We start from the raw sequence: 25,996 nt of genomic DNA, 5'->3' as shown, positions 1-25,996 counted from the left end.
TAGGTTATATTATATGGTGATTGTTACTAATATAGATATTCTAGAAATTGTATAGAGTTTCAAAAAAATTCTATGTCCTGGTAAAATGTTATCAGTCATAATTCTAGTTATTATCTTAAGTGTCATATGTTACAACAGTAACCAAGTTACCTTGTTAATTACATTGTAATCAGATTTTAAACTTCCTTAAATCTTTTGTCGTTATAGATATGGTTTCACTCTGATGCCTTTGCAAAAATGCTTCCTCTTCAAGAAGTTTTATAAAAAGGACTTTTAGATAAATACAAGTTTTTGACTTTCAGACCATAATGCTAAACTGGACATAAAGAAGCTCTTCTCGGGACTTCCCTGGTGGCGCAGTGGTTAAGAATCTGCTCTGCCAAGGCAGGGGACATGGGTTCGAGCCCTGGTCTGGGGAGATCCCACAACTAAACCTGTGCACCATGGCTACTGAGCCTGTGCTGTAGAGCCTGTGCTGTAGAGCCTGTGAGCCACACTACTGAGCCCACATACTACAACTACTGAAGCCCGTGTGCTTTGAGCCTGTGCTCCGAAACAAGAGAAGCAACCACATTGAGAAGCCCGTGCACCACAATGAAGACTAGCCCCTGCTTGTTGAAACTAGAGAAAGCCTGCAAGCAACGATGAAGACCCAACACAGCCCCAACGCAGCCAATAAATAAATAAATAAATTTATTAAAAAAAGAAAAAAGCAGCTCTTCTCCTCAAGCTACTTATGGTTTACAACAATTTGGTAATTTACATCTATGGGTAAAATTAAAACATTTATCTTTTCTCTCTATCTGCTTGCTCCAGAGACTGGAAACTCTTGGGTCCCCAGAAGCTTTAACAGATAAATTAGGAAGGCTACCTCAGTAACAGGTACAGAAATCTCAAGGTATTTTCGGGAACTTGAAAAGGGAGGAGTTCACCTAGATCTGGTATGTGAAATCTGTGACAAGCCCTTGGTGTGACTTTCCTGAGAGGTCTTTTAAAAGTTCAGTCTGAGGGCTTCCCTGGTGGCGCAGTGGTTGAGAGTCCGCCTGCCGATGCAGGGGACACAGGTTCGTGCCCTGGTCCGGGAAGATCCCACATGCCGCGGAGCGGCTGGGCCCGTGAGCCTTGGCCGCTGAGCCTGCGCGTCCGGAGCCTGTGCTCCGCAGCGGGAGAGGCCACAACAGTGAAAGGCCCGCGTACAGCAACAACAACAACAAAAAAAGTTCAGTCTGAGACTCCTTAAAAAAGTTTCAGCAAGCAAAAAGCCTATATAATCAATTATAGTTATATAAATTATCAGGGCAAGTTTATTGAGACCAGAATGAAATTTGGTTCTCTCTCTCTGTTAAGAGAACAAAGTTTTCTTGGAATGCTGCTTTAATAACAGACTATGTGTATTTCCTTGCCTTTAAGTGATTTTCATTTGCTTTTAAAATCTTTTGTTACTTTGGTAAAGTATTATTTCACAAAGATCTATAAAGATTATTGCACACATAGATCAAGTTCATTCTGCTTCTACAAAAATTAACCCCTCATTGTCAGACTTTTGCCATCTTGATGTCCTTAAAACATAACAACAGTCTACTCCTAAATCAGGGAATTGAAAATGGGTGAACAATCGCTGTCAATCAGACAGGGTTATGGGAAATCCAAGACAGCTGCTTGGCTTTTTCCGGTTCCCTGACAAACCTCATTTTTTATTTGATGGGATAAAGCCTTCCCTGGCTGCAGGGTTAATGCCCTCACAATAAAGAAAAAAAATTATGTTTTACTGAATATTAAATTCTAGTTTTGTTAATTAAGGTCTGTGTTTACCAAGACTCACTTCCCAGATAGTTCCTTGCTATTATCTTATATTGCTAAAAAGTTTAATTGAATTATTAAAGGATGCTCTAAGTTTGTTTCTAAAGCTTATCTCAGTAATCTGTCTTTGGATGGAGATCAGATGCCCCACGACCTACAACCAGGGGATTATACATACTGGAAAAGACATAATTTAAAGGACTATCTCCAAACTGGATGGAAGGACCCTTATCAGGTATTCTTAACTGGCTCATACACAGTAAAATTAATGAGAATTAACTCTTGGATTAATTTCCACTCACAAAGGGCCCCTGCACTGGACTGGCCTATAGAGAGGACAGCTGACCTCAAAAGCACCTTAAAACAATGCTCAAACAGAAGAGAAACTACATTCACACCAAGATGAGAAAAAGACAACATCAGAAATAGCTTACCCAAGATCCTGGACCTGACTCATATTCTCATTTAGAATGTTTTCTTGACCTCTTGGACCTTTGCATATGAATCAGATGTTTTTCTATCATAGGCACGATCCTATGCTAGTTTTAAAAATCAGTCCAGGCGTTGGGTTTGTGGCCAATTACCTATGTCTAGTACTTCTGGGTTACCTGAGTGGATTTCTCCAGTCCAAGGCTCTAATTGGTTGACTCTTAGGAAATTTATCTTAAAAGGAAAATTATAGTCATGTTCAGGCCACTATTGGTATTACTAAATGAGATCCCCTCACCTGACCGATTAATAATACCTGCTCTGACCCTGACCATAAATATGAATTTTCCTCTATTACTCAAAGTTCAATCAGAGCAACAAGCAAAATTTCAGCCAAGGAATAAAACCTCCCACAATTATGGGATGGATTTATGTAATTAACACCAGTCTATGGGAATTTAACATGAAAGGTTCCTCTATGCTGGGAACAATTAAATCATACCAATCAGTCTAGTAACACTAGGAAACTGGGCTAAGCATCTTATGGACAGTGCCAATATATAGTTTCCCTGAAGAATAGGGACTGGTACAGAACAGACTAAGTCAGATGACCTGGGATATACTGAGCTACACCTAATGGAAGATCTTGGCTTATTTCTTACTTACGATTTTATTAATACTGACAGCTATGCTATTTGTATTTTGCCTATTTCAAAAAAAATGATTGTTTCTTACATTACCAAATGTGTGACTGAACCTCTGATAAAATGATGATATATAGTTCCATATGAGATCAATGATTGCAATAGTCTAACTCTAGGTGTGAGAAGCGGCAACACGAGAGAATATTGTCCTGGACCATACAAGATTAGGAAGACAGGTGGTCCAGAGACTTCTGGATACTAGTAAAGGCCTAGTCCAGCAACAGCACATGGAGTAGCTTATCAGCAAAATCTTTGCCAGACCTGGGAATGAGCATTCCTAGCAACATGGGACAAAATGGTCATGAAATGCCCCAAACCATGGTTGAAATTATGACCATAAAGGGGCCCTGCTGACTGAAAACTGACACTTGCCATCTACTTCTACAAGGATTAAACCATGAGCTGCTGTAGCTATTGACTTTCAACACCCCCTACAAGGAGTTCAGGGTGGAGATCTTAAATGCCGCACTCTGTGCTCTGGGAAAAACTGACAGGACAGGCCTTCAAATAGTTAAATACTTTCAGGAGAAGATTTTATGAGCCCCAATTCTTGCATCTTCTCATACCTAGAGAAACACTAACATCATTAACAGTGCCACTGTGGTGTGATTTTAGGCAAGTCTTTTTATTGCTAAGAACTTGAGTTTTCTGAGCTGTGTTAGATTTGGGATGCCACCAGCCATTCTCAAAACAATGTCTGCTGGCAGCTGGTACCTGCAACCTTACTTCTTAAAGGTCTCCTCTTGTAACTATTACACTTTTAGATGATAACATTGCTTTAGATCATATGTTAACAAAAAGAGAAAACACATATGTAGTGACCAACAGCTCCTGTTATCTATATGTTAATACCACATCAAAGGTTAAAACCTACTTTGATGAAACTAGATAACCAGCTACCTGGCTACAAGTCTCCCCAAAGCGCCAGGCCTAGACTGAGTTTCAGGCTTATTCTCCTAAAAGGAAATGAGATCTGTTTTTTCTATTAACATTTAGGTTGTCACTCCTCCAAATACTTTTAACAGAGTCTGTTACACCTACATCAATCACACTGGGCTAATAGAAGAGGACATAAAATTATATATATGACCAAATGGCTCGATTCCTTTAGACAGGGTAACCCAAGCACTGACTCTGTCTGGACCAGGATCAACTACTACCAAACGCAACATGGCTCTTAATCCTGCTTGGGCTCCCGGCTACAATAATTCTTTTTTTTCCGGTATGCGGGCCTCTCACTGTTGTGGCCTCTCCCGTTGCGGAGCACAGGCTCCGGACGCGCAGGCTCAGCGGCCATGGCTCATGGGCCCAGCCGCTCCGGGGCATGTGGGATCTTCCCGGACCGGGGCACGAACCCGTGTCCCCTGCATCGGCAGGCGGACTCTCAACCACTGCACCACCAGGGAAGCCCTACGATAATTCTTTTAATAATCTTTGGCCTCTGTTTTTTTAAACTACTTGTTAAATTCTGTCTCTACCGGATTACAATAGGTTCACATCAAGACAATGATGATGCAAAGATTCCAGCCATTTCTCAGAACGGATCCTGCCAAAACAACAGAAGTCACCCACCCTGGGGCCCTTAATAAGACAGGATGAGAGCTCCATGACCCCAACTAGGTTGGGTCTACGAGCCCCTTGCCAGCCTGAAGAAGCTATAGAGGACACACCGTCATCCCTCATCCTCCCAACAAAGACTTCTTGGGGTTCATGTCTCTTGTGGGCCGGGGTGGGTGGGATTTAAAATAGGAGATAGATGGGCCCCTGGGCCGGACAGCTGGTATTTGTCAAGTGGAGCAAAACTGAAGTTTTGTCCTCAGCCAGACAAGAACGACACCTGTTTCCCTTCCTCCCTTGATATGGAGGGAATGACTAGCAGTGGGGAATTAGTTTGCAGCAAAAATAGAAATGAAGTTTTCCCTCTCCTGAGAACAAGGAAAACAAAGGGAGCAGGCTAGAGAAGAAACATAAACTGGCCTGAAAGAGTCAATCACTCCTAGGTTTTGTTTTGTTTTGTTTTTTAACTGTTACTAATCTGTAGTGTCTGTAACTAGATTTGTACTTCACAAAGCTAACCTATTACTCTTCAACACTATGTGAATTACATCCTGCACTCCCTTGTAGCAAATCACCCTTTGTAGCATTTGCATTTCAGAAGAAAAAGTCGCAGGCCAATAACCCAGAGACAAAAGGACCCAATTACCAGGCTGCCTGATGCCAGCTGTGACTGTTTTGAGATATGCAGGAAGAAGAAGAATGTAAGACCTTCGCTATTTTGATCCTTATCATATACCCTGCGGGCCCCACATATAAAATCCTCTCTGATTCCCGAAGGAGGGGGGGGCACTGGTCTTGAGGCGCTAGCCTGCTGTGTCTTCCCTTCTGCCTGGCAGAAGAATAAAGCCATCTCTCTCTTCCTCCAAAATCTCTGTCTCCGTATTTCTGTTCGGCATCGGTGCACAGAGAAGCCGAGATCTCGGCAACACCCACACCACAACACTTCACCTCACGTGACAAATCAACTACAAAAGGGCAAAAAGCTTTCAAGGTTGTGCAGGTTCCTGTTGATTATCCCCATTTTATAACACTTTCCATTTCTCCTTCTGTCCATCCCACCCACATACACCCAACGGCACACACTGGGAAAGAAAGGGGCTCCAACATCTGAGCACAGGCTGCCCTTTCCCAGAGGGTGGCTCTGACCTGCGTGTGAGCCCGCCACGTGCAGTCGTCTGGACTCCAGAACACAGAGAGACAGGCCCCAGTCTCCCACCTCCACCTCCCAGCCTTCGCACACTATCACAGGGTTCCTCAGCCCCAAGGACAGAGCGCCTTCTCCATATGTCCTTTCCCACCCTGATTACCAGCCCTGGGTCTTCTTAAATGGAGGCCAGATATGGCCCAGGGTGTCTGAGGAAAGACAGAGACTTGGGTGTCTGGGGTTCCTGATTGGAGAAGACCTAATTACCTAATGACCCTTCAGCCTGGGTTGGTCAGTGGTCTCTTGGTTTGAACCATTTTAGGAGAGTCCCCGCACCCCCTGCCTCCCTTCTAGAGCAAGCCCCAGTGCCCTCATCCCTCACATAAGGGACAGCCCACCTGTGCCAGCTCTTCTGGTGGCTTACCACTGTGGCGTTAATTGTTGACCAGGGCTCTTGTGTGAAAGAAAACAGCTGAAAAGAGAGGAGGGCAGGGCACCCGAGGGATGTGGGAACCTCAAAACCGCAGCCTCCACCAGAGCTACATACCTTGTCTTCTCCTGAGAAGAGCTAAGCAACGAAATCAAGGACTATGTTTAAGATCCAAGTGCTGAGAATTCTCTCCAACAGAAGCAGCCTCTAGAGTTGTAACATAAACCAGACCCTGAGAAGAGCTCCAGTAGAGATGAGGATGGAGTTATTTGGAAGCAACAAGAGGAAAGGGGTGGAGTGAGGGGGAATCAGGGAAGATTTCAGAGCAGAGATTACCTTAGGGAAGACTTTTAAGGATACAGAGTTTTGTTTTGTTTTGTTTTCCCCATTAGGGGGAGGGGAAAAGTAATTCAGACAGAAAAAAAGGCCAGAAAGTGACGTTAGACACATATGGAGGAGTACTGTGTGTTTAGAAACTAGCAAGTTTCTCCATGTGGCCGGGAGGAGGCAGGGGATGGCACAGAAATAAAATTTAGACCAGGGGAGGAGTATACTTTTTTTATGATAAAATCAAAGTTTAATATCCTTTTCTTTTTAATTTAATTTTATTTTTTTATACGGCAGGTTCTTATTAGTTATCCATTTTATACATATTAATGTATACATGTCAATCCCAATCTCCCAATTCATCCCCACCCCGCTCAGCTTTCCATCCTTGGTGTCCATACGTTTGTTCTCTACATCTGTGTCTCTATTTCTGCCCTGCAAACCGGTTCATCTGTACCATTTTTCTAGGTTCCACATATATGCGTTAGTATACGATATTTGTTTTCAGGGGAGAAGTATGTTGAATGCCATGCAGAACACTTCAATTTGTAAAAGATACAGTTCCCTTGAACTCAAGGAGAGACCAGACACAAGCAATGCAAGGGACCTTCCTCCAGGCATCCCATTATACACCCAAGGAGACTGAGGGCCCTAGTGGACCCAAGGTCAGAGATCTGCGTCTTGGCAGCAGAAGCAGAAACCAGTGTCAGGTTCCCAACTTCCAGGGCAGCGTTCTCACTAAACTGGGCTGGCTGGTGTGCCGTGGGGCAGGGAACCCCCCCTCGGGATGGACACCCAAAGGGCTGCAATTTCTCATTGTGAAATAATCCCCTTCTTCTAGCCTTGGATTTCCCCCTTCTAGCTCTTCCTGTTGCACCCTGTGGTGGGAGAAGACAGCGGTAGCTTTGCTGCTCCCCCCACCTATGGAGTTAGGGGCCTGGGGACTCATACTGGGGTACAATCAGGGGCACTTCCACTGGAGCAGCTGGAGTAAGGGGACAGGAGGCAGGGGAGCCTGTTTAGGAGGAAGAGGCCCCCCCAGGAAAACAGCTACTCCAAACAGTCCCCCTCCCTTTCTTTAAGAGGCATCACAAGCTGGTTCCACCAAGGAAGCAAGGTCTTGAGAAAAGTCATTTGCTTAGAAATTTCTTGGGTCACACATCTTCCATCTCCTGCTTTCCTCCTGGTATTAATCATCTGGACGGTTACAACCAGCACAATGGTGCTTCTTTACCCACGGGCGGGGGATGTTAAAGATTCAGACCACGTGGATCGGGAAGTTGATTCCGGAATATCAAGTGAAAAGAGTCAGCTTTACCGAGTTTAGGGGAAAAGTCTCACATCTACTTAAGTGGAGTCTTTTATGGGGTCACTAAGTTCAGCCTCTTGACCTGCTGGCTGACCTGCTTTGAGCTTTGAATTAAACAGTCCTGATGCCTTCCCTCATTGCGATCTGATCCGGCCTGAGTTCCCACTCCCTGAATATGGGTTTCATTTCTCCAGAAAGGCTAATCCTTAATCCCTCTCTGCTTTTCTGGTTCTGCCCCAAACTCAACTTTTTTATTTTTTCTTTGTAAGTCATTTTATCTCTCATAAAGAAACTAGCAAAGCAGACCTCAGCAGGGCTATGGTTATTTTCTATGAGCAGGAGAGGGTATCCCACACTCAGTACACACGTGTGTGAGGAAAAGTGTGGGTGCCAGACAGTCCATCCACCTCCACCAGCTGGGTCAGCGGACTTCTGTCACTGTACTGTGCAGTGACTGTGGCCAAGTCATGTGATCTCTCTGGGCCTTAGTATTGTTTTCTGAGAAATGAAAGAGTGAAGAAAGATGATCTCTAAGATCACCCTGAGTTAAAACATTGTTTTGTTTCTTTAAAAGTACTTTCTTCTTCTAAAGATCTTCCGCTCAATATTTTCCAGGAAGAAAGGCAATATAAGATCTCAATAGCAGATCTATTTTCTTAAGACTTTTATGTTTTTCACAGAGCCGAAGTTGCTTTTTTGGATCTATTCACCAATTGCCTTTGGTCTAACTGACGAGCAACTCATTCACACACCTTAGTCCGGAAACACAGATACACAGAAAGGGAGAAGAAAGTTCTCACCTATACCCGCCATCCTCCCCCAGCTGAGTCCCTGTCAAAGAGCAGCAAGAAACGGGGTTTGAATATTTTCACACAATACACAAATTCCTATCTTCCTATGAAAAAATTAAATGTCTTCAGTATACTCACAGATAAGGGGAGTTCAGAGAAAGTATTGTCCTGTGTTTGTCAATTCCCAAATGTCTTCAGCTCAAAATAATCCTCATGCCATTGTAACACATTCTAGAACTCTTTAGGGATTTATCAAATACATAATTATTTTAAGGAAAATCAGATCCAGGTTTGTCATTTAGGAGATGAGAGTTCCAAACGTGGAAGACAAGAAACTAGAAGGAACCTTGTGGTGTTGGATTGAAACTTGAGGGAACAGTGTCTAGTCGTGGTTTTCGATATTGATATAAAATGGAGATGTGGGGCTTCCCTGGTGGCGCAGTGGTTGAGAGTCTGCCTGCCGATGCAGGGGACACGGGTTCGTGCCCCGGTCTGGGAAGATCCCACATGCCGCGGAGAAGCTGGGCCCGTAAGCCATGGCCGCTGAGCCTGCATGTCCAGAGCCTGTGCTCCGCAACGAGAGAAGCCACAACAGTGAGAGGCCTGCGTACCGCAAAAAAAAAAAAAAAAATGGAGATGTAAATCTGTGTGTGTGAATTTACATTCATCTAGTTCCTCGATCTGTTCACTCAAAGAGCCTGAGAATAGCAACACTCCAACAGTGACAAGCACAGATAGATTTTAGCCTGAACATGGCTTTTAAATATCATGTACTACTCTTAAACAGAACCTTGGAGAAATGGCTCCTTGAAGAACTGGTTGATCCCAGGGCTACGACGGGGAGCATAGGAGATGATACTAGAATATCTTGTGCCAGAAAGCAAGGAACTACCCAAAGAATGATAGGGGCATGTCAAAAGGCCACAGAAGCCACTTTAAGGGTCTCCCAATGGCCAAATCTGTGACAATGTGAGCATGAAGGTAAACGATGAAAATAACAGATTATATAACCTACTAAAAATGAGAAACCATGAGGCTACACTGATACAATAAATAAATGAATAAACTGAAAGTTTGATGAGGAACAGGATATTGACACAGTTTCAAAGTACAATCTCCCCCAATACTTATTAATCACAAAGGAGAAAACAGTAACTATACCAGAGAAGCCTGGCAGACACTACCTTAATAAATGATCAAAGTGAACAACATAAGTTAAGAGGGCAATAGTCTAAATGTCACGTGCCACCTAATAAGGTACAACAAGAAGAAAACAGCACCACTTCCCTGATATTCCTATCAAAGATGCACGAAACTTGAATTTAATCATGAGGAAACACCAGGCAAACCCAAATAGAGAGGTATGCTACAAAGTAACTGTCAAAAGTCATGAAAGTCAAGAAAATGCTGAGGAATTATTCCGAGTTGAAGAAAAAGAGACATGACAACTAAAAGCGGAAGGTGGTAATCATGTACCGATATTCATTTCCTGATTTGGGTGGCCACTGATGATCATGATTAAGTAGGAGAATGTCCTTGCTTGTACGAAATACACAGTGGTGTATTTGGCAAGGGTGGGAGGGTGGCAGAAGTGATGGGCATCATGTCTTCAATTTGATTTATGTCTCAATTGGTTCAAGAAAAAGAAAGCTCTTGTAACTACTTGCAACTTTTATGTAAATTTGAAAATTGTTTTCAAAATTTTAAAAATAATAATAAAAGAGATGTCACAGTGGGAAAGTCCAGACAGAGGACTTCTAAATCTAAGAGGACCTGAGTCAAAATTTCTAATGCAAGCATTCTGCATCTAAATGGGAAACAAACAAATATAGGGATGTTGAGTTATTGTTACCGAAAGCTTGGCCTCTCTCTACACTGGTGGCGAATCGAATCTCGGAGACAGAGTTTTGGATGAAGTAGAAAAGGATAGCTTTATCACTTTGCCAGGCAAAGGGGGACACAGTGGGCTCCTGTCCTTGAAAACTATGTGTCCCAACCCGGGAGGATTGGAGGAGAAGTTTTACAGCAACTGTTCAAGGGTGGGGTCTCTGACAAGGTCAGGGGTGAGCAGGGCCTGCGTTCCCTTCATCTTGTCTCAGGTGGTCGGTTCCCTAATCTGGATGAGCTCCTCTGGTCCTTTAATCTGGCCTCAGGTGGTTTCTTGGCTGCCGTTCCCTTGATTAGCAACTGTTCGAATCTGCCCTTTGGAACTCAGGGAAGGTCCTGGAGGCTGGAGTCTTGTCTACAAGAAACAGGGGACGAAAACGGCCTCCGTGCTCAGGAGCCCCACAGGGCATCGCTTGGTTTCATTATGCTTCTGTTTACCTCATTGACCTCTCTTATGATAGATGTTCACTATAATTAACTTATTTGACAATTATTTATCAAGCATCTACTATGCACTAGTCCTTTTTTTTTTTTTTTTTTTTTTTTTTTTTGCGGTACGTGGACCTCTCACTGTTGCGGCCTCTCCCGCTGCGGCCTCTCCCGCTGCGGAGCACAGGCTCCGGACGCGCAGGCTCAGCGGCCATGGCTCACGGGCCCAGCCGCTCCGCAGCATGTGGATCTTCCCAGACCAGGGCATGAACCCTGCATCGGCAGGCGGACTCTCAACCACTGTGCCACCAAGGAAGCCCCACTAGTTCTTATTGACACGCAGATAGATGAGACACAGTACCTGCCCTCAAGGGACTTAGAGTTCTATAGGAGCTACCAAACTATTTTAAAAAAGTTTTAAATGTGCAAGGAACAAAAGGAAAGGAATAGGAATTGTTCCAAGGAAGGCTCCACAGAGTAGTTGACACTTAAATTGAGACTTGAAATGGGTGTAGCTGTTCACAGGTGGACAGGTCCCAATATGGTACACGGTTGAGAGAGGGTAGATGACCCGGGAAAGGCATAACCTCCAGGTCTGTGCCCCTGGCCTTTTGCATGAGTGCCACGAGCCTCAGGCTATACGATCCCTACGGCTGAAATGCACATGAACGGAAGGAGCAGATGGGTGACCTCAGGAGGCTGAAGCCATTGCTGGGGACGGGAGGAGCTACAGTGGGACAGGGGCAGTTTTGGGGATTGCCACAGACAGAGAAATGAGAAGGAAGCCTTGATATTAATCAGGAACATGTAGAGGTCTGCGAGATTGATGGGGTTTAACGAACCCATCCTGAGAACAAGCCGTCAGGCACTTGGGCAGCCTGTACACAACGGCCATGCACTCAGAGAGGAGGGGCTGGGTGCTTTCTGCAGGGACAAGTTGATTAGACCACGATAAATGATACCAATAAAGGAGGAAATTAGGCCACTGAGAAAGAAGGGGGACATCAGACAGAAGTTCTTTATTCTGTCAGTGATCTTTCATTACCATGAACGCATGGGATAATTGGTTAATTTAGAGATTCATCCATCTCTTCCTCTTTTTTGGCAAAAGGAAACTATACGTAGAGAACTAATGAAGGGAGAGTCAACATTTATCCTTAGTAATCCAGTAGAGCAGCTCACAGCCCTTCTCTGCAGCTCTATAATAGTGACTCTGAATCTCTGTGTTTGCGTTTTGAATGCATTTAGTTCTTCTCTATTCTTTTTTATTGGCTGCGCCGCATGGCTTGTGAGACCTTAGCTCCCCAACCAGGAATCGACCCCGCACACCCTCGGCAATGAAAGCACAGCATCCTAACCACTGGACTGCCAGGGAGTTCCCTCTATTCTTACTACTTATGATAAATGAACATGTGTTCAGAATTTGTCATTACTTAACACAGTTTGTTGCGTGGCTGCTGATGTCAGAACTGTTAGCATGTCTCCTCCAGGGACAGCATCATTCAACTTCTCTTTGTCTAGTGATGAGGCTCATTACATCCCTCTTTCCTCTGCAGGAGGACCTCAGAACCTCAGAGACACCCTCCTCACTTAAAGGTTCACTGTGGAGAGAGAGTTGGTCACCTGAGATTTTGCTGCTGCTGCCCCTGCTTGGGTTGGATCTTGCATAACTCCTTGTGGTGAGCTGATCCACATTTCATTCCAGGGATGGTCTGCAGTCACTGATGTCTCTTTCTTTAAGAAATTGGGGGTTTCTCTTTATCATTTTCCTGAGGCCATACCAATTCTAGGACAGGAAATCTATTCCCTGGAGAATCCCCTGTTGACCCTGCGGCTGACTCTTCTATTATGTATGTCTTCTCTTTCTATCTCTTCATCAGCATCTCACACACACTCACTTCACCTCAGCCACACCGGGCTCTGTAGGCACCTAAAAGATGCCAAGCCTTTGCCTGCCTCTGGACTTCTGCACTTTCTGTTCTTTCTGCCTGAAATGTTCTTTTCTATGACATCAGGTTTCAGTTTAAATTTCCCTTCATCAGTGATTCTTTCCTGACCACCCTGTCTAGAGTCCTTGTCTTTGTTCCTTCAGGTTGCTACAACAAACTTCCAAAGACTTCCAAACTTACAAACAACAGAAATTCATTTCTCACCGTTCTGAAGGTTGGGAAGTCCGAGATCAAGGCTCCAGCACATTTGGTGTCTGGTGAGAGCCACTTCCTGGTTCATAGATGGCTCTCTTTGTCCTCACATAGTAGAAAGGGCCAGGGACCTCTCTGAAAGCTCTTTTATTTATTTATTTCTAAATATTAGTTAATTAGTTAATTAATTTTTTGGCTGCGTTGGGTCTTTGTTGCTGCACGCAGGCTTTCTCTAGTTGCGGTGAGCAGGGGCTACTCTTCGTTGCGGTGCGCAGGCTTCTCATTGCAGTGGCTTCTCTTGTTGCAGAGCACGGGCTCTAGGCACATGGGCTTCAGTAGTTGTGGCACGCAGGCTCAGTAGTTGTGGCACACGGGCTTAGTTGCTCCGTGGCATGTGGGAATCTTCCCGGACCAGGGCTCGAACCCGTTTCCCCTGCATTGGCAGGCGGATTCTTAACCACTGTGCCATCAGGGAAGTCCCTGTAATTGGGTATTGTTAGCGGATCTTCACACATATTTGTGCTTTTGCTTAATAGACTTTCAGACTATTAGAGAATGTTAATCCAGGAGATCCTGATTTTTATTCGAGTTTCTAGACCTCTTTTTTAGAGAAGTGTAGGAGCATCTGACTTCATGATCGTGCACAATTAGTGAGAGCAAAGAGATGCATCCTAAGGGTGCTCACTTTCCAAATGATTCCCAATTTTCATAGAAATATTCCATAATTTTATATAATTAGCTTACTTTCCAACTGTTAACAAAGATCTGTAGCAGAGTAACGTCTAATTTTTGTCAACAGAGTAGCTCTCAGGAGCATTGCCACTCGGTAGAAACTTCCCCATTCCCACTTCTTTGAGACTGAGGAAAACATGCTCAGTCATCATACAAACCAGCCCTTTTTCTCAGTTCACCTTCACCTGCTCCCCGTAACACACACACACACACACACACACACACACACACACACACACACACACACACACACACACTAAAGACCTCCTTTTAATTTAGACCAGGAGAAAAAGCTGATGGTCCCAATGCATGGACCCCTCTATCTTTGCAGAAACTCTAACATTGGGATTCAAGGTGAATCTAATGTTACACCCTTCAGGATATAATAATAACTTCCTGTTCTCCCTATTCTGGTTCCTGGGGTGGGAAGAGCACAGAAATTTTCTAGTTAGAAAATTAAAGAATATACGCAAACAGGATATTTTGCTGAGACACGAATTTTTCTTTCTTTTTCTGTACGTTCCTCATTCCCCTAGTTCCAAGTAGGAGCCACACCCTTTGTATTTCCTTGGTTCAGGGATATCCGCAGAGTGGAAGGCAGGAAGTGTTTAAAGCCAAACTTAAGCTTTTTGGGGTTTTTTTGCTTTTTTTTTAAGCTTGCTGTTTTTTGAGAAGCCTGACTTCAGTGAAAAGAAACAGTCTCTTAGAAAGTATGGGGACGTTGAGATTGGAGAGAGGCTTTGACATCAAAGTTGGAGGAGAGGAATGATCACATAGGGAAGGCAGCTTGGGTGAACCTAGGAAGGCTGACACCAGGCACAGGTGATCCTGACCTCCTTGAAAATCCCCATGTCCTCAAACAGAAGCAGCTCAGGTACTGTTTCTGGGTGCCCTCTGGCCAGAGGAAGGGGAGCCACAAACGGGTCCTGCTGGAAGAACAGCAACGTGGCTCAGGCCACCCCAGTGCTGGCCAGTTTTCATACTCAGGGCTAGAGAAGGAGGGGTAGGCAGGAGTCTGGCATGTCCACCTCACTGAGTGCTGGCAGAGGGGGCTCTCCCCTCTGTTATTGCATTTTCTTTTTCGAGACGAGATCAAGGCCTAGTGTGCAAAACATTCTCATCAAAGATGCAAATTCAAGTGTGGTTTCTTTTCTTTTTATTTCATGCCCATCTCCCTAACCGCAGGCTATATCTCAACTCATTTTGCTAGAGGTTCTGCTCTGCATTTCTTCCTTACTCTTTGATTTTATCTCTTTTTTTTTTTAAATTCTTTATTTATTTGGCTGTGTTGGATCTTAGTTGCGGCATGTGGGTTCTCTTAGTTGTGGCCCACAGGCTCTAGAAAGCAGGCTTAGTAGTTCCAGCACACAGGTTTAGTTGACCCGAGGCATGTGGGATCTTAGTTCCCAGACCAGGGATCGAACACACGTCCCCTGCATTGGAAGGCAGATTCTTAACCACTGTGCCACCAGGGAAGTCCCAAGGAAAGAAATTTTAAACCAAGAATTTTACTTTTAATTTGGAGGCAGTTTGACTCTTTGACATTTATTAGAAGGGTAAATAAATTACATGATCAGAGATTCTGCTTCAGAAAATAAACATACTACTTCATGGAGAACAAAACCCAGTATTTTAGAGTTATAACTCAAAACTTCCAAAGCTATTTCCATGCACTATTCCCAGGAGTTTCACATACTGTCATGTAATTACAGTTTCCAATGTCCTTCATTTCTGTGTAGGTTTCTATTTCCATTTGGTGTCATTTTTCCTCTGTCTTAAGGACTTCCTTCAGGCAATGAATTCTTTTAGCTCTGTATGTCTGAAAAAGTCTTTGTTTAATACGTCTAATAAAACGACAGCTCTCATAAGTTTTATCAATTTTAAAAGGTATAAATAGAATGTCAGATAGAAATAAGATGTCTAAAGAGATGCTGTAAATATTAACAAAAGAATATGAACAACTTTGTGCCAATATATTTAAGCACTTTAGATGAAATGGATAAATTCCTAGGGGGAAAAAAAACTTGCCAAAATGATCTCAAGAAGAACTAGGGATATCACTTATATGTGGAATCCAAAAAGATAATATGAATGAATGTATCTGCAAAATAGAAACAGACTCACAGATATAGAAAAAAATTTGTGGTTACTAAAGGTGAAAGGGAAGGGAGTAAGGACAAATTAGGGGTATGGGATTAACAGATACCAACTACTATGTATAAAATAGGTAAGCAATAGCACAGGGAATGATAGCCATTATCTTGTAATAACCTATAATGGAGTATAATCTGCAAAACTACTGAATCACTATGCTGTACACCTGAAACTAATATAATATTGTAAATCGACTATACTTCAATTAAAAAAAAAAGAACTAGAAAACTCAGCATCTCTATAACCATTAAAGAAATTGAAATAGAAGTTAAAAATAGTCTCAGAAAATATCAGGGCCAGACAGCCTTACAGATGAGTTCTGTAAATAATAAAAGAACATATAATTCCAATTACAGAAAATAAAGAGGGAATATTCCTCAACTCATTTATGAAGGCTAACATAGAATCTGGATACCAAGATCAAACAAGATATTTCCAAAAACAAATTTCAGACCAATTTCATTCATGAACATAAATGCAAAAAACAAAAACAAAAAAAGACAAAAAACCCCTTAAATATTAGCAAGCTAAATTCAGTGATTAAAAACAGAAAATTTAGCATAACCAAAATGAGTTTATCCCAAAGTTGGTTTAATATTCTAAAATCAATTAATGCAATTCATTGATTCAGAGAGAAATACTATATGATTTTATCATTAGATGAAGACAAATCTTCAATAAAATTCACAGTCCATTCAAGAGTGGAAACTAGGAGTAGAAGGGAAGGAAACTTTCCCAACCTGAAAGTGAAAGTCTACAGATCTCCACAGCACCAACAGGATCTACCACAATGGCCCTTTAACATTTTACTGAAAACATTTTTATAGCAAGCATTAAGTGTGGAAGGTCACAAACGACTGTAACACAACTACAGCTCCTGGCTTCAGAGGAGAAGATGAAAATAAGAGTATCAAGTTCTGTCACCATTATTCCAGGAGGGTAAAATCCCCAGTTTACTCCATGAGCACCAGCCAATCAGTCCATGGATGACTACCCTAGAGTCAGGTGCCCTCTTGGATTCAAAGCCCCGTCACCATTTTGATGGAGTCTCAGAAAACATGGTCATTTATGGCTGCTCCTTCTTGTGGGTAGAAAAACTTCCTTCAGAGGAGGATTGTATATATATATGTATATATATATATTATTTTTTTTAAACACACACGCACACACATATATATGTATATATATATATGTATGTATATAATGGATTCCAAGAAAGAAATAGGCTCTTTTTTTTCCAGTGCAGCCAAACTGCAAAGCTTATAACACAAGTAGGTGCTCTGTACAGATCTTATTTCCTCTATACCTGCGGTGCTAGAATGTAAATCTGTAGGCAAGTTAAATACTAAAGAGTACGAGAGCGTGAAAGTTACGGTAAACTCAGAAATCTGTTTTTTTGAAAGTTAGGCTGTATTTACGCTGGCTGAATTTTCTGTTTAATCACCTGTTATCCTCCATTCCCGTGTCGGTAACCAAGAAACTTCCCACCCATCTCTCCCTGTCTTGAGAGGAACCCGGAAAGCAGCTCTGGTCTCTGTTTGGCCCGGGTCGTGGGGGTGGGGGGTGGGGGGTCTCAGGTGGCGCAGCGCCGCCTGCGGGCCAGTTGAGGCGGCGCCGGCGAGAGACGCCGAAGGGACCGTGTGGCGTGGGAGTCGCCCGGCTCCGTGCCACCTCTCCTCCAGGTAGCGGCTCTTTCCCGTGCTGTGTCCCCCCGCATCAGGGGTCTGTTTCTATAAAGGAAGCGGGTTTCCCTCACGGGAGTCGTCCCAAATCCCCTCCGCAGGAGCCCACTGGGGAGAAGGGAGCCGAAGGTCCCGCAGGAGGACCCTGCGAGGCGGGCCACTCGGGGCTGAACAGGGCCAGCGCCATCGGGAGTTCTTATTAGAGCAGCTCGTGGGCAAATCAGCCCAGCCAGCACGGCTTGTGTAGCCGCTCCGGGGGAGCAAGGCTTTTCCAGAGGTAGATTCCCTTTGCGAGGTAGCAGGGCTTTCTCCCCAACTCCCCAGCCCCATCTTGTCCTACACCCCAAAAACCGACTCCATGGCAGGAGTGCGGGGTGGAGTGTGGAGTTAGGGTCGGGGGAGAAGCTGTGAGAGAGATGCTCGTGACTGGGAACAATGAGGGATCCAGATGCAAGAGAAGAAGCGTTTCCAGGGAAGACTTCGGCAGGGCTTCAAAGATCTGGAGGTGTAGGGTGCAAGTCACTCGGCTTCCCACGTCGGGGCTGGGAGAAGACTAGCCGTCCAGGTGAACAGGGGCCCCCTCCTCACAGCCCACGCGGATGGGCCTGGTGGAGTCCTTCTTATGGCAGTGGCAGTGCGGGGGCCGGGTCCCTGCTTTGGCAAAGCAGTCAGTGACGCTGACATTGTGAGTACCGTTGTGGCAGCTTTGCAAGGAGCGGCTGCTGGTACAGGGCACAGATGGAGCTCTGCAGAAATCTGCTCTGGTGGCCAAATCCTCGTGAATGAAGGGATTGATCTGCTTGCATCCACCCCTCCGGATCAGCCACCGTCGCCTCATCATCACGTCACAGTATCGGTGGTGTCCTCCAGGGACTCATGACCTGGGGTTGTCTGTACGCCGTCTTGAGAAGGGCAGGCCTGGAGTGAAGGCACTTGGCCCCAGGAGGAGGAGGAGAAGAAGGGTCCACATCAGATTCATGTTCCCTGTGAAAGCAGGTCGAGGAAAAATGGGGTCAGGGAGCAGGCTGTGGTCCCTTGCCCTTAAGATACCTATTGTATTTCTAAGAACTCTCGGCCCAAACACTTCTTGTCCCCACTGGCCCCTATCTACACTTCTTGTACTCACAGCAACTACTGTTCTCACATTCTCCTTCCACCTCACACCCCTTCTTTTCGGGTAAGAAGTGGGAAGAGAAGAGAAGGACTTGGGAAGAAAGGAGGTGCCTACCACCGACTCACCCCTTTACAGGCCTGACATACAAAGGTATTTTCAAACTCCGAAGTGATTTTTGCTCCTCACTTGAGTAGTTAAACAAAAAAAGTGTTTGCATCTATCAGCCACCTGATTCCACAGCCTATGAATGAAGCAGGTGTCCCTGCCAAACCTTTTCTACAGTGGGTGAGCTCACTACAAATCTATATGCCTTGCATCTTAGAAAATATTTCCACTTCCTTAAATACCTATGCCTGTTTTAAATGCTGTTAGAAAGAAAATGGAAGCATTTCAGTTCTAAGGGAGTAGACTTCATGTTTCTCCCACAGATTCCTCTGCCTCAGAATAAACATTCCTAGCTCCTCAGGGCTTCCCTGATGGCGCAGTGGTTAAGACACTGTGCTCCCAATGCAGGGGGCCCAGGTTTGATCCCTGGTCAGGGAACTAGATCCCATATGCCACAATTAAGGAACCTGCATGCTGCAGTAAGACCCAGCATCTTACTTATAAATAAATAAGTACTCTGAAAAAAATTCTTGGCTCTTCTATGTATAGGGCCTGTCATCATGAAACTTCCCAACTAGTGCCCAGGGAGTCTGAGTAAAGACTGAGTGTATATTCTGACTCTTTTACTGAATAACTGGGAGTCCCAGGGCAGGGTTTTTGCAGAGCAGATGACATCCACAGAGATACATAGAGAGCTTTTTCACCTCAATCATTCTCTTTCACTCCCTAACTAAGCATTACTTGTGTGTATGAGTCCATGTGTGATTTTCTGTGTGTACATATTGTTTTGGACATGTTCAGGTAAGCAGAAATATTTTGTTTGCAAGTTGGGTTTCCATCTGAGAACTGTTAATCCAATTAAATCTAATTTTTCTTTTAAAAAGTTGTTGATGAATCTAGGCAAAAAAAAAATCAATCACTTTTATGTAAAGATTATATTCTTTCTGTCTTCACAATTTAAACTGTGAATGTTCTTATTATGGGAGAAGCTGCCTGAGACTTGGGTCTGCATTTCAGCAAGGGAAGGGAAGAAATCAGTACATATGCCTTTCCAGAGCTCCAAAATCAGTTATGTTAGGGGCCCTGCTAATGAAGGTGGCGGCAGGGGCACATACAGTCAATCAACAAGTTGTAATAGAAGTAGATTTCATAGGTCTTATCTTGATAGGTCTCCCTGGCAGATAGGCCTCAAAAGTCTTTTGTCTGATTAGGCAACAGAGCAAAAGCTGACTGACAGCGGGCAGGAAACTAAGTTGAGATCTAATAACTAGATCTCAATATCCTTTATAATTGGCCAAGAAAAGAGGAACTGCCTTTTTTGGAACTTCACTCTGCTTAGCTCTTCTTGTTTAATTCACACAGTAGTTCTAACAAGTGTATGTGTCATTATTTATAGGTTTCACAATTTCGTGTGTTCATGGCCCTGCATAACTGGCCATTGGGCTTAAAGTATCCGACCCTTTGGCCAAGTGGTACATATAGGGTCTCACTTCTCAGAATTAGAAGAGCTCGGATTCAAATCAAGGTCCTTTATCTGACCTTAACTTTTTGAAGAGGGTATGTGGCAGGCCGCAGGACAAGCAAAGATTTAGAAATGTATTCAACATGAAAAAAATCTCGTCTTTCTATTGAGGGAAAAGTTATCTTTATAGTGAGAGACTAACCTAGTCGTCTGAAAACAACCAAGAGGAAAAAGCACATTACCTAAAATTATTAGTTGTGATTAGTGGCAGTTACTGAATGATATGTAGATTAGCCAACAAAAATTTCTATGAAGAGATTTAGTGTAAGGTAAATATGCATAGAGGAAAGCTATGTACGAACCGATCAGGAAAAGCATAGAAGGTGTGCTCCGAATACAATTTTAAAGGTGGAGCATGGTTGCAGATTGGGCGTGACATTGGGTGAGTCTCTTCTCAGGACGCTTGTGATAAGCGTGACGGGCAGTATCTGAGTGAACAGACAGGATGTGATCAGTAGGTAGGAGTAGAGTGCGTGAAAACCCCTGAACTATTGCCACCTTCAACAGAGGAGGGAACTACTCAGCTCTAGTTGATCCCTTGTGGTAATGGAGACAGTGCACCGACAACATCTCCCGATTTTTAAAGATAAGACAGGAATGCAAATTTTTATGTGAACTCTCCCAATTTGAAGTGTTAATATTCCAAAACCCAATGTTAAAAGTAAAACTATATGCTGATCAAGAACAGGTTTTTGAGCCAGATGCACTCCCTGTGACTGCAGTGTATGATTTTTAGTTCATATTATAGACACTTGAGCACAGATCCTTCTACCCAGTGTGGCTGTCGATATCACAGAAGGGCTAAACTACACCTAATTCATTTTTACATCCTCATCTCTCTTGAAAATGCTTTCCACAAAATATACATGAAAAAAAAAAGACAACTTACTTCATGGTAAAAGATATTAATGTCTTTTAGGCAGAACAGGATTTCAGGCAGAATCCTATTAGCACTGCACTGAGTCCTATCCAGGTCACCATTATGTCCATGTTTACATAACGACGTCAGTGGTAAAATAATTGCATTTCCACATGACAGAAATATAAAAAGGTGGTTTAAAAAAATGTGCATTAATTTTCTTGGAGGGTTGTACAGTACCATTTGAGGACGTAATCCAGTTTTCTTTTTCTTAATTTTATTTATTTGTTTGTTTGTTTGTTTATTGGCTGCATCAGGTCTTCGTTGCTGTACGCGGGCTTTCTCTAGTTGCAGCGAGAGGGTGCCACTGCGCCATCAGGGAAGCCCCAGTTTTCTAACTGAGAGGTTAGACCAGGGATTTAATATCTCTTATCTGGAGACCTTTCCTACCTTGATACACTTTCCCTGTCTGTACAATGTCCCACACCATCTTCTTAGCCTAGAATGCTCATTTATTCCCTAAGTCCCTAAACTCTGCTTATCCTTTATGGGCCAGCTCAAATGGACATTTCTTTTGGAAGCCTTTCTTATCCCATGAGGCCAAGTAAGACCCTTCATCCTCAGCGCCCCCATAAAACCATCTTCACACAGTGTTATTACCTCTATCATATTGTAATCAAATTATAGGCCTACAGTTATTTTCCTCTGCTTCTCTGAGAACCAAGAGTATGTTTCATGCATCAAGTTACATACTATGACTTCCATAATTTCAGGAATACAGTGTCCTATCCACTGATGCTCATTTTACAAATTAAATTTTTTTTTCCTGTTAACATCAAGAAATGAAATGTAAAAAAAAAAGAAATGAAATGTACTAGTAAGATAAATGACAACTCTAGGACAGACTGTTTTGTAGAAAATAGCGCAGATTGAAAAGAACACAGGAGTTCAAGCTCTAGCTTGGAATCCCTTACATGACACCAAATGTTCATTCTCTGGCAGATTTTACAGACTTTCTTCCGGGTGTTTTTAGGTCATGCTATTTCACAGGAAGTGAAGGCAAAAACCGGGCCAGGGTAAAAACAAGAGAAAGTGAATTCAATGCATAGGAAGCAGAAAAAAAAAAATAAAAAAGACAACAGCAATTACAAAAGAAATCATAGATTCGTCACAAACTAATTACTGATAGGATTTTGAGCAGTGAGAAATTCAGAGCTCAAGTTTCCAGCACAGGGAAGTGAGGAGATAAAGAACATTTGGGTGAGAAGGAACCAGGGTGATTACTAAAATGAAAGGGGGGCCTGGGTTCCTCTGGTGCAAACAAGCCTCCTGGCTCTATTTGTTCTGAGTACCGGGCCTGCCTTCATGTACTTCAGTCTTTCAATGTGTTGCCCCCAAGTTGAGTTATAAAATCTATAGCCCATTCTGGGACTTCCCTAATGGCGCAGTGGTTAAGAATCCGCCTGCCAACGCAGGGGACACAGGTTCGAGCCCAGGTCCGGGAAGATCCCACTTGCTGCAGAGCAACTAAGCCCATGTGCCACAACTACTGAGCCTGAGCTCTAGAGCCCGTGAGCCACAACTCTTGAGCTCTTGTGCCACAACTACTGAAGCCCACGTGCCTAGAGCACATGCTCCGCAACAAAAGAAGCCACCGCAATGAGAAGCCCGTGCACCGCAACGAAGAATAGCCCCTGCTCGCTGCAACTAGAGAAAGCCCGCACGCAGCAACAATGACCCAACGCAGCCAAATAAATAAATAAAAATAAAAAATCTATGGCCATTCTGCAGCCAGTGATATTTTTCATTTAGGAAATCCAGACCCAGTGGCAGAGCTCTGTCCTGCACAGGATGCCTGGAATTAGATTTGTTACAACAGAAGCAGCAGTGGTTCATCCCTGGGTATGCACTGATCAGCAAATGATAAAACAAAGGGCTCATTGCATAGGTGGACCATGTCCTAATCTGTGCGTTTCTTCATGTCCTAGATTCAGAACCCTCCTTGTTCTGCTAGCCCCACCCACAGGGGCTGCTCTATATCTCCAGACCCAAGAACTGGGGGGATACCAGCTGCCCCTGAGCGCCAGGCCCACCAGCTGGATCTGTTCTCACAGGAGCCACAGCAGAGATACTGGGTAAGACAATGAGCCCCAGAGCTGGAACAGGAGAGACAGCAATGAAGCAGCAACTGGGGGAGCGGTGAGCTGAAGTTAGTGCCCGGGACACATGACAGACTTTGGGGAGCGGAGGGGAAAGGAGCTAGAACCACAGTGACAGCAGGGGGCCTGCAGGGTGAGTGAGGAGGGAGTGTGTTATTTGTGGGCCGGGATACAGAAGATACCCTTCTTTTCACAGGAAACATGGTTCCAAGACAGCAGAATGCCCAGCTTCCTCTCTTTTTGCTGCTGGGGCTCTTGGGAGTGGTGATCTCACTCCACGCCCAATTAACCCCGGCTCAGAGGTTTCAGATTCAGCACCTAAATATGCCCCACCGTCGATGCGATGATGCAATGCGGGTGGTTAACCGTTACAGAAGGGCATGCAAAGGTGAAAATACTTTTCTCCACACAACGTTTGCTGCCGTAGCTCGTGTTTGTCACACCAGAAATGTAACCTGCCCTAGATCACGCAGGACGAATTGTCATAGAAGCCCACATCGAGTGCCTGTAACCTACTGCAACCTCAGAAGAAAGGCAAACGATTATAGGAACTGCCGTTATAGACAGAGAAGTAATCGGACGATCTACATCATTGCGTGTGGAAACAGATTACCACAGGACAATGCCAGGTACCCCCTGGTTCCAGTTCACTTGGATGACATCGTCTAAACTCTGGGCCAAAACTTTGGGCCATGCTCATTTGCCAAGCGCCACAGTCCTGTCCCACCATCCGCCCCAGAGATCAGCATCAGTCCTCATCTCACCAGCCTCCAGGTCCCTTTAAGCTTTGCTCAGCTGAAGCTCCTTGTGCACGCACAGTAAACTTTACAGAATTACCTACAAGGCTCCATGTGTCTGTTTGTGCTCTTCTGTCATGTAGTTACATTCTCGTCTAGAGGCTTTTCCCCTTCTTCTAATCTGAGATTTGTGGGAAATCGACGTGAGGATAAGAGGCTCCTTGTGTCATGAAGTTGTGCAGACTTTTCCTTCTCTCTGCTTTAGGCCAGGAAGCTGCGGCTTCCACTCACAGCGGCCTATTTCATTACCAGGAGGCAAAGAGCCCCCAGTAAGTAGAAACAAATGTATTTGATTCTGATTTAAGAACCATGCATTTTATGATAAAGAGAACGATACGGTGTAAAAACAAAAAGAAAGGGGAAAATGCCGTAATTGTGATAAGACCAAAAGAAAGAAGCAAATTTTAGCCGCATAGATTTGTTTTTAAATAAGCATATCAAATCTTCAGATATTAATGGTTATCCTAGGGGTGGATCCAGAGTTTGAGTCTAATGTGGAATGAGACAAATTGTTCAGGTAGTATATGGACAGATTCCAGTACTACCTGGAGAAGAGGTGAAACTCTTTCCTGGCGATTTCTGTGTCCTGGAGAAGGGAGCAGCTGGTCATCTGGTAGCAGAAGGTAAGGAAGGAGACATGGAATTGGGATCTCTCCCGAGGATGAATCAGTGGCTTGTTCACATTCAGGTCAGGAAGGGGCACAGGTTCCAGGATTACAGAAATGTAGACAGACAGAAAAGGGGGCGGATAATGAAAGCCCCTACTCTGCCTCCATCACAAGGCTGCACTCAGGAATCAGTGAGGAACAGGAAGGGAAAGCTCTTTGCAAACTGTGGTCAGATGCAGCATTCAAGTGATTGTTCGGGGGACAGGTCGGGTCTTTTGCAGCACCTGACTCAGAACAGAAGGCAGGTAGCATGTCATTAAATCTGTACCTCTGTCCTTGAGTCTGGGACTCCTGACCTCCTATTTTTCAGCTCCTCTTCCAGGCCCAGATACATGGCAATTTCCATTCCTCCCCCCCTCCATATGGTCAGTCATTCTTGCTCTTGGTAGTACTATATACGGCATCTGCACTTGAGCATCTTCTCTGGAGAAGCCACTGGAGGATTTGTTCTTCCAGGCAGGTCTGTTGACTCAAGCTATTGCATGGAGATACTAGGTTTGGAAAATTCCAGGGCTCAACAGAATCCATCGACTTTATTTTTTTAATTATTATTTTTTTTAAGCCAAGGGTTTTTATTTATTTATTTATTTTTAAGATGTTGGGGGTAGGAGTTTATTAATTAATTTATTTATTTTTGCTGTGTTGGGTCTTCGTTTCTGCGCGAGGGCCTTCTCCAGTTGCGGCAAGCGGGGGCCACTCTTCATCGCGGTGCGTGGGCCTCTCGCTATCACGGCCTCTCTTGTTGTGGAGCACAGGCTCCAGACGCGCAGGCTCAGTAGTTGTGGCTCACGGGCCTAGTTGCTCCGCGGCATGTGGGATCTTCCCAGACCAGGGCTCGAACCCGTGTTCCCTGCATTAGCAGGCAGACTCTCAACCACTGCACCACCAGGGAAGCCCCAAATCCACTGACTTGAGATTAATACAGAGTGGCATGAAATGAGCTTACCCTTCCAACAGGCTTGGAGTAACAGAAGGAGAAGGTGGGATACCGCAAGGCTGGAGTCACATTTGCCATGAGGCAGTGAACCTTCCTTGTCTCAGCAGATCACATGTCACTTCCCAGCCATGGACACAGCATCTCTAACACCGTATGGTAGAGGGATTAGCCAACTCAGCTGCCCCATCTCTCTCTGCCTTGTGTCGTCATCCCCTCTCCCACCATTCGTTCATGCATTCATTCGTCATTCATTAATGCAGTAGTTAACCCATGTGCAGATGTGCTCTAGGCAGATTTCTGAGGTCGTGAGGGTGCAGTG

General features: G+C 44.2%; 1 protein-coding gene across 1 annotated transcript; it reads left to right on the top strand.

Moving 5' to 3' along the window:
* Positions 1-23,476: 23,476 nt before the first annotated feature.
* LOC307182565 (eosinophil cationic protein-like) lies at positions 23,477-23,944 on the top strand (the record flags this gene model as incomplete). Its single annotated transcript, XM_079913911.1, has 1 exon — positions 23,477-23,944. The coding sequence occupies one exon, from the start codon at positions 23,477-23,479 to the stop codon at positions 23,942-23,944; it is 468 nt and encodes a 155-aa protein (XP_079770037.1).
* Positions 23,945-25,996: the final 2,052 nt, after the last annotated feature.

This window comes from Stenella coeruleoalba (genome assembly GCF_951394435.1).
Source record: "Stenella coeruleoalba genome assembly, chromosome: 2".
Classification (NCBI taxonomy): domain Eukaryota; kingdom Metazoa; phylum Chordata; class Mammalia; order Artiodactyla; family Delphinidae; genus Stenella; species Stenella coeruleoalba.
Note: the sequence above shows the minus strand (reverse complement) of the source record. Positions and strands in the feature narration are given on the sequence as shown.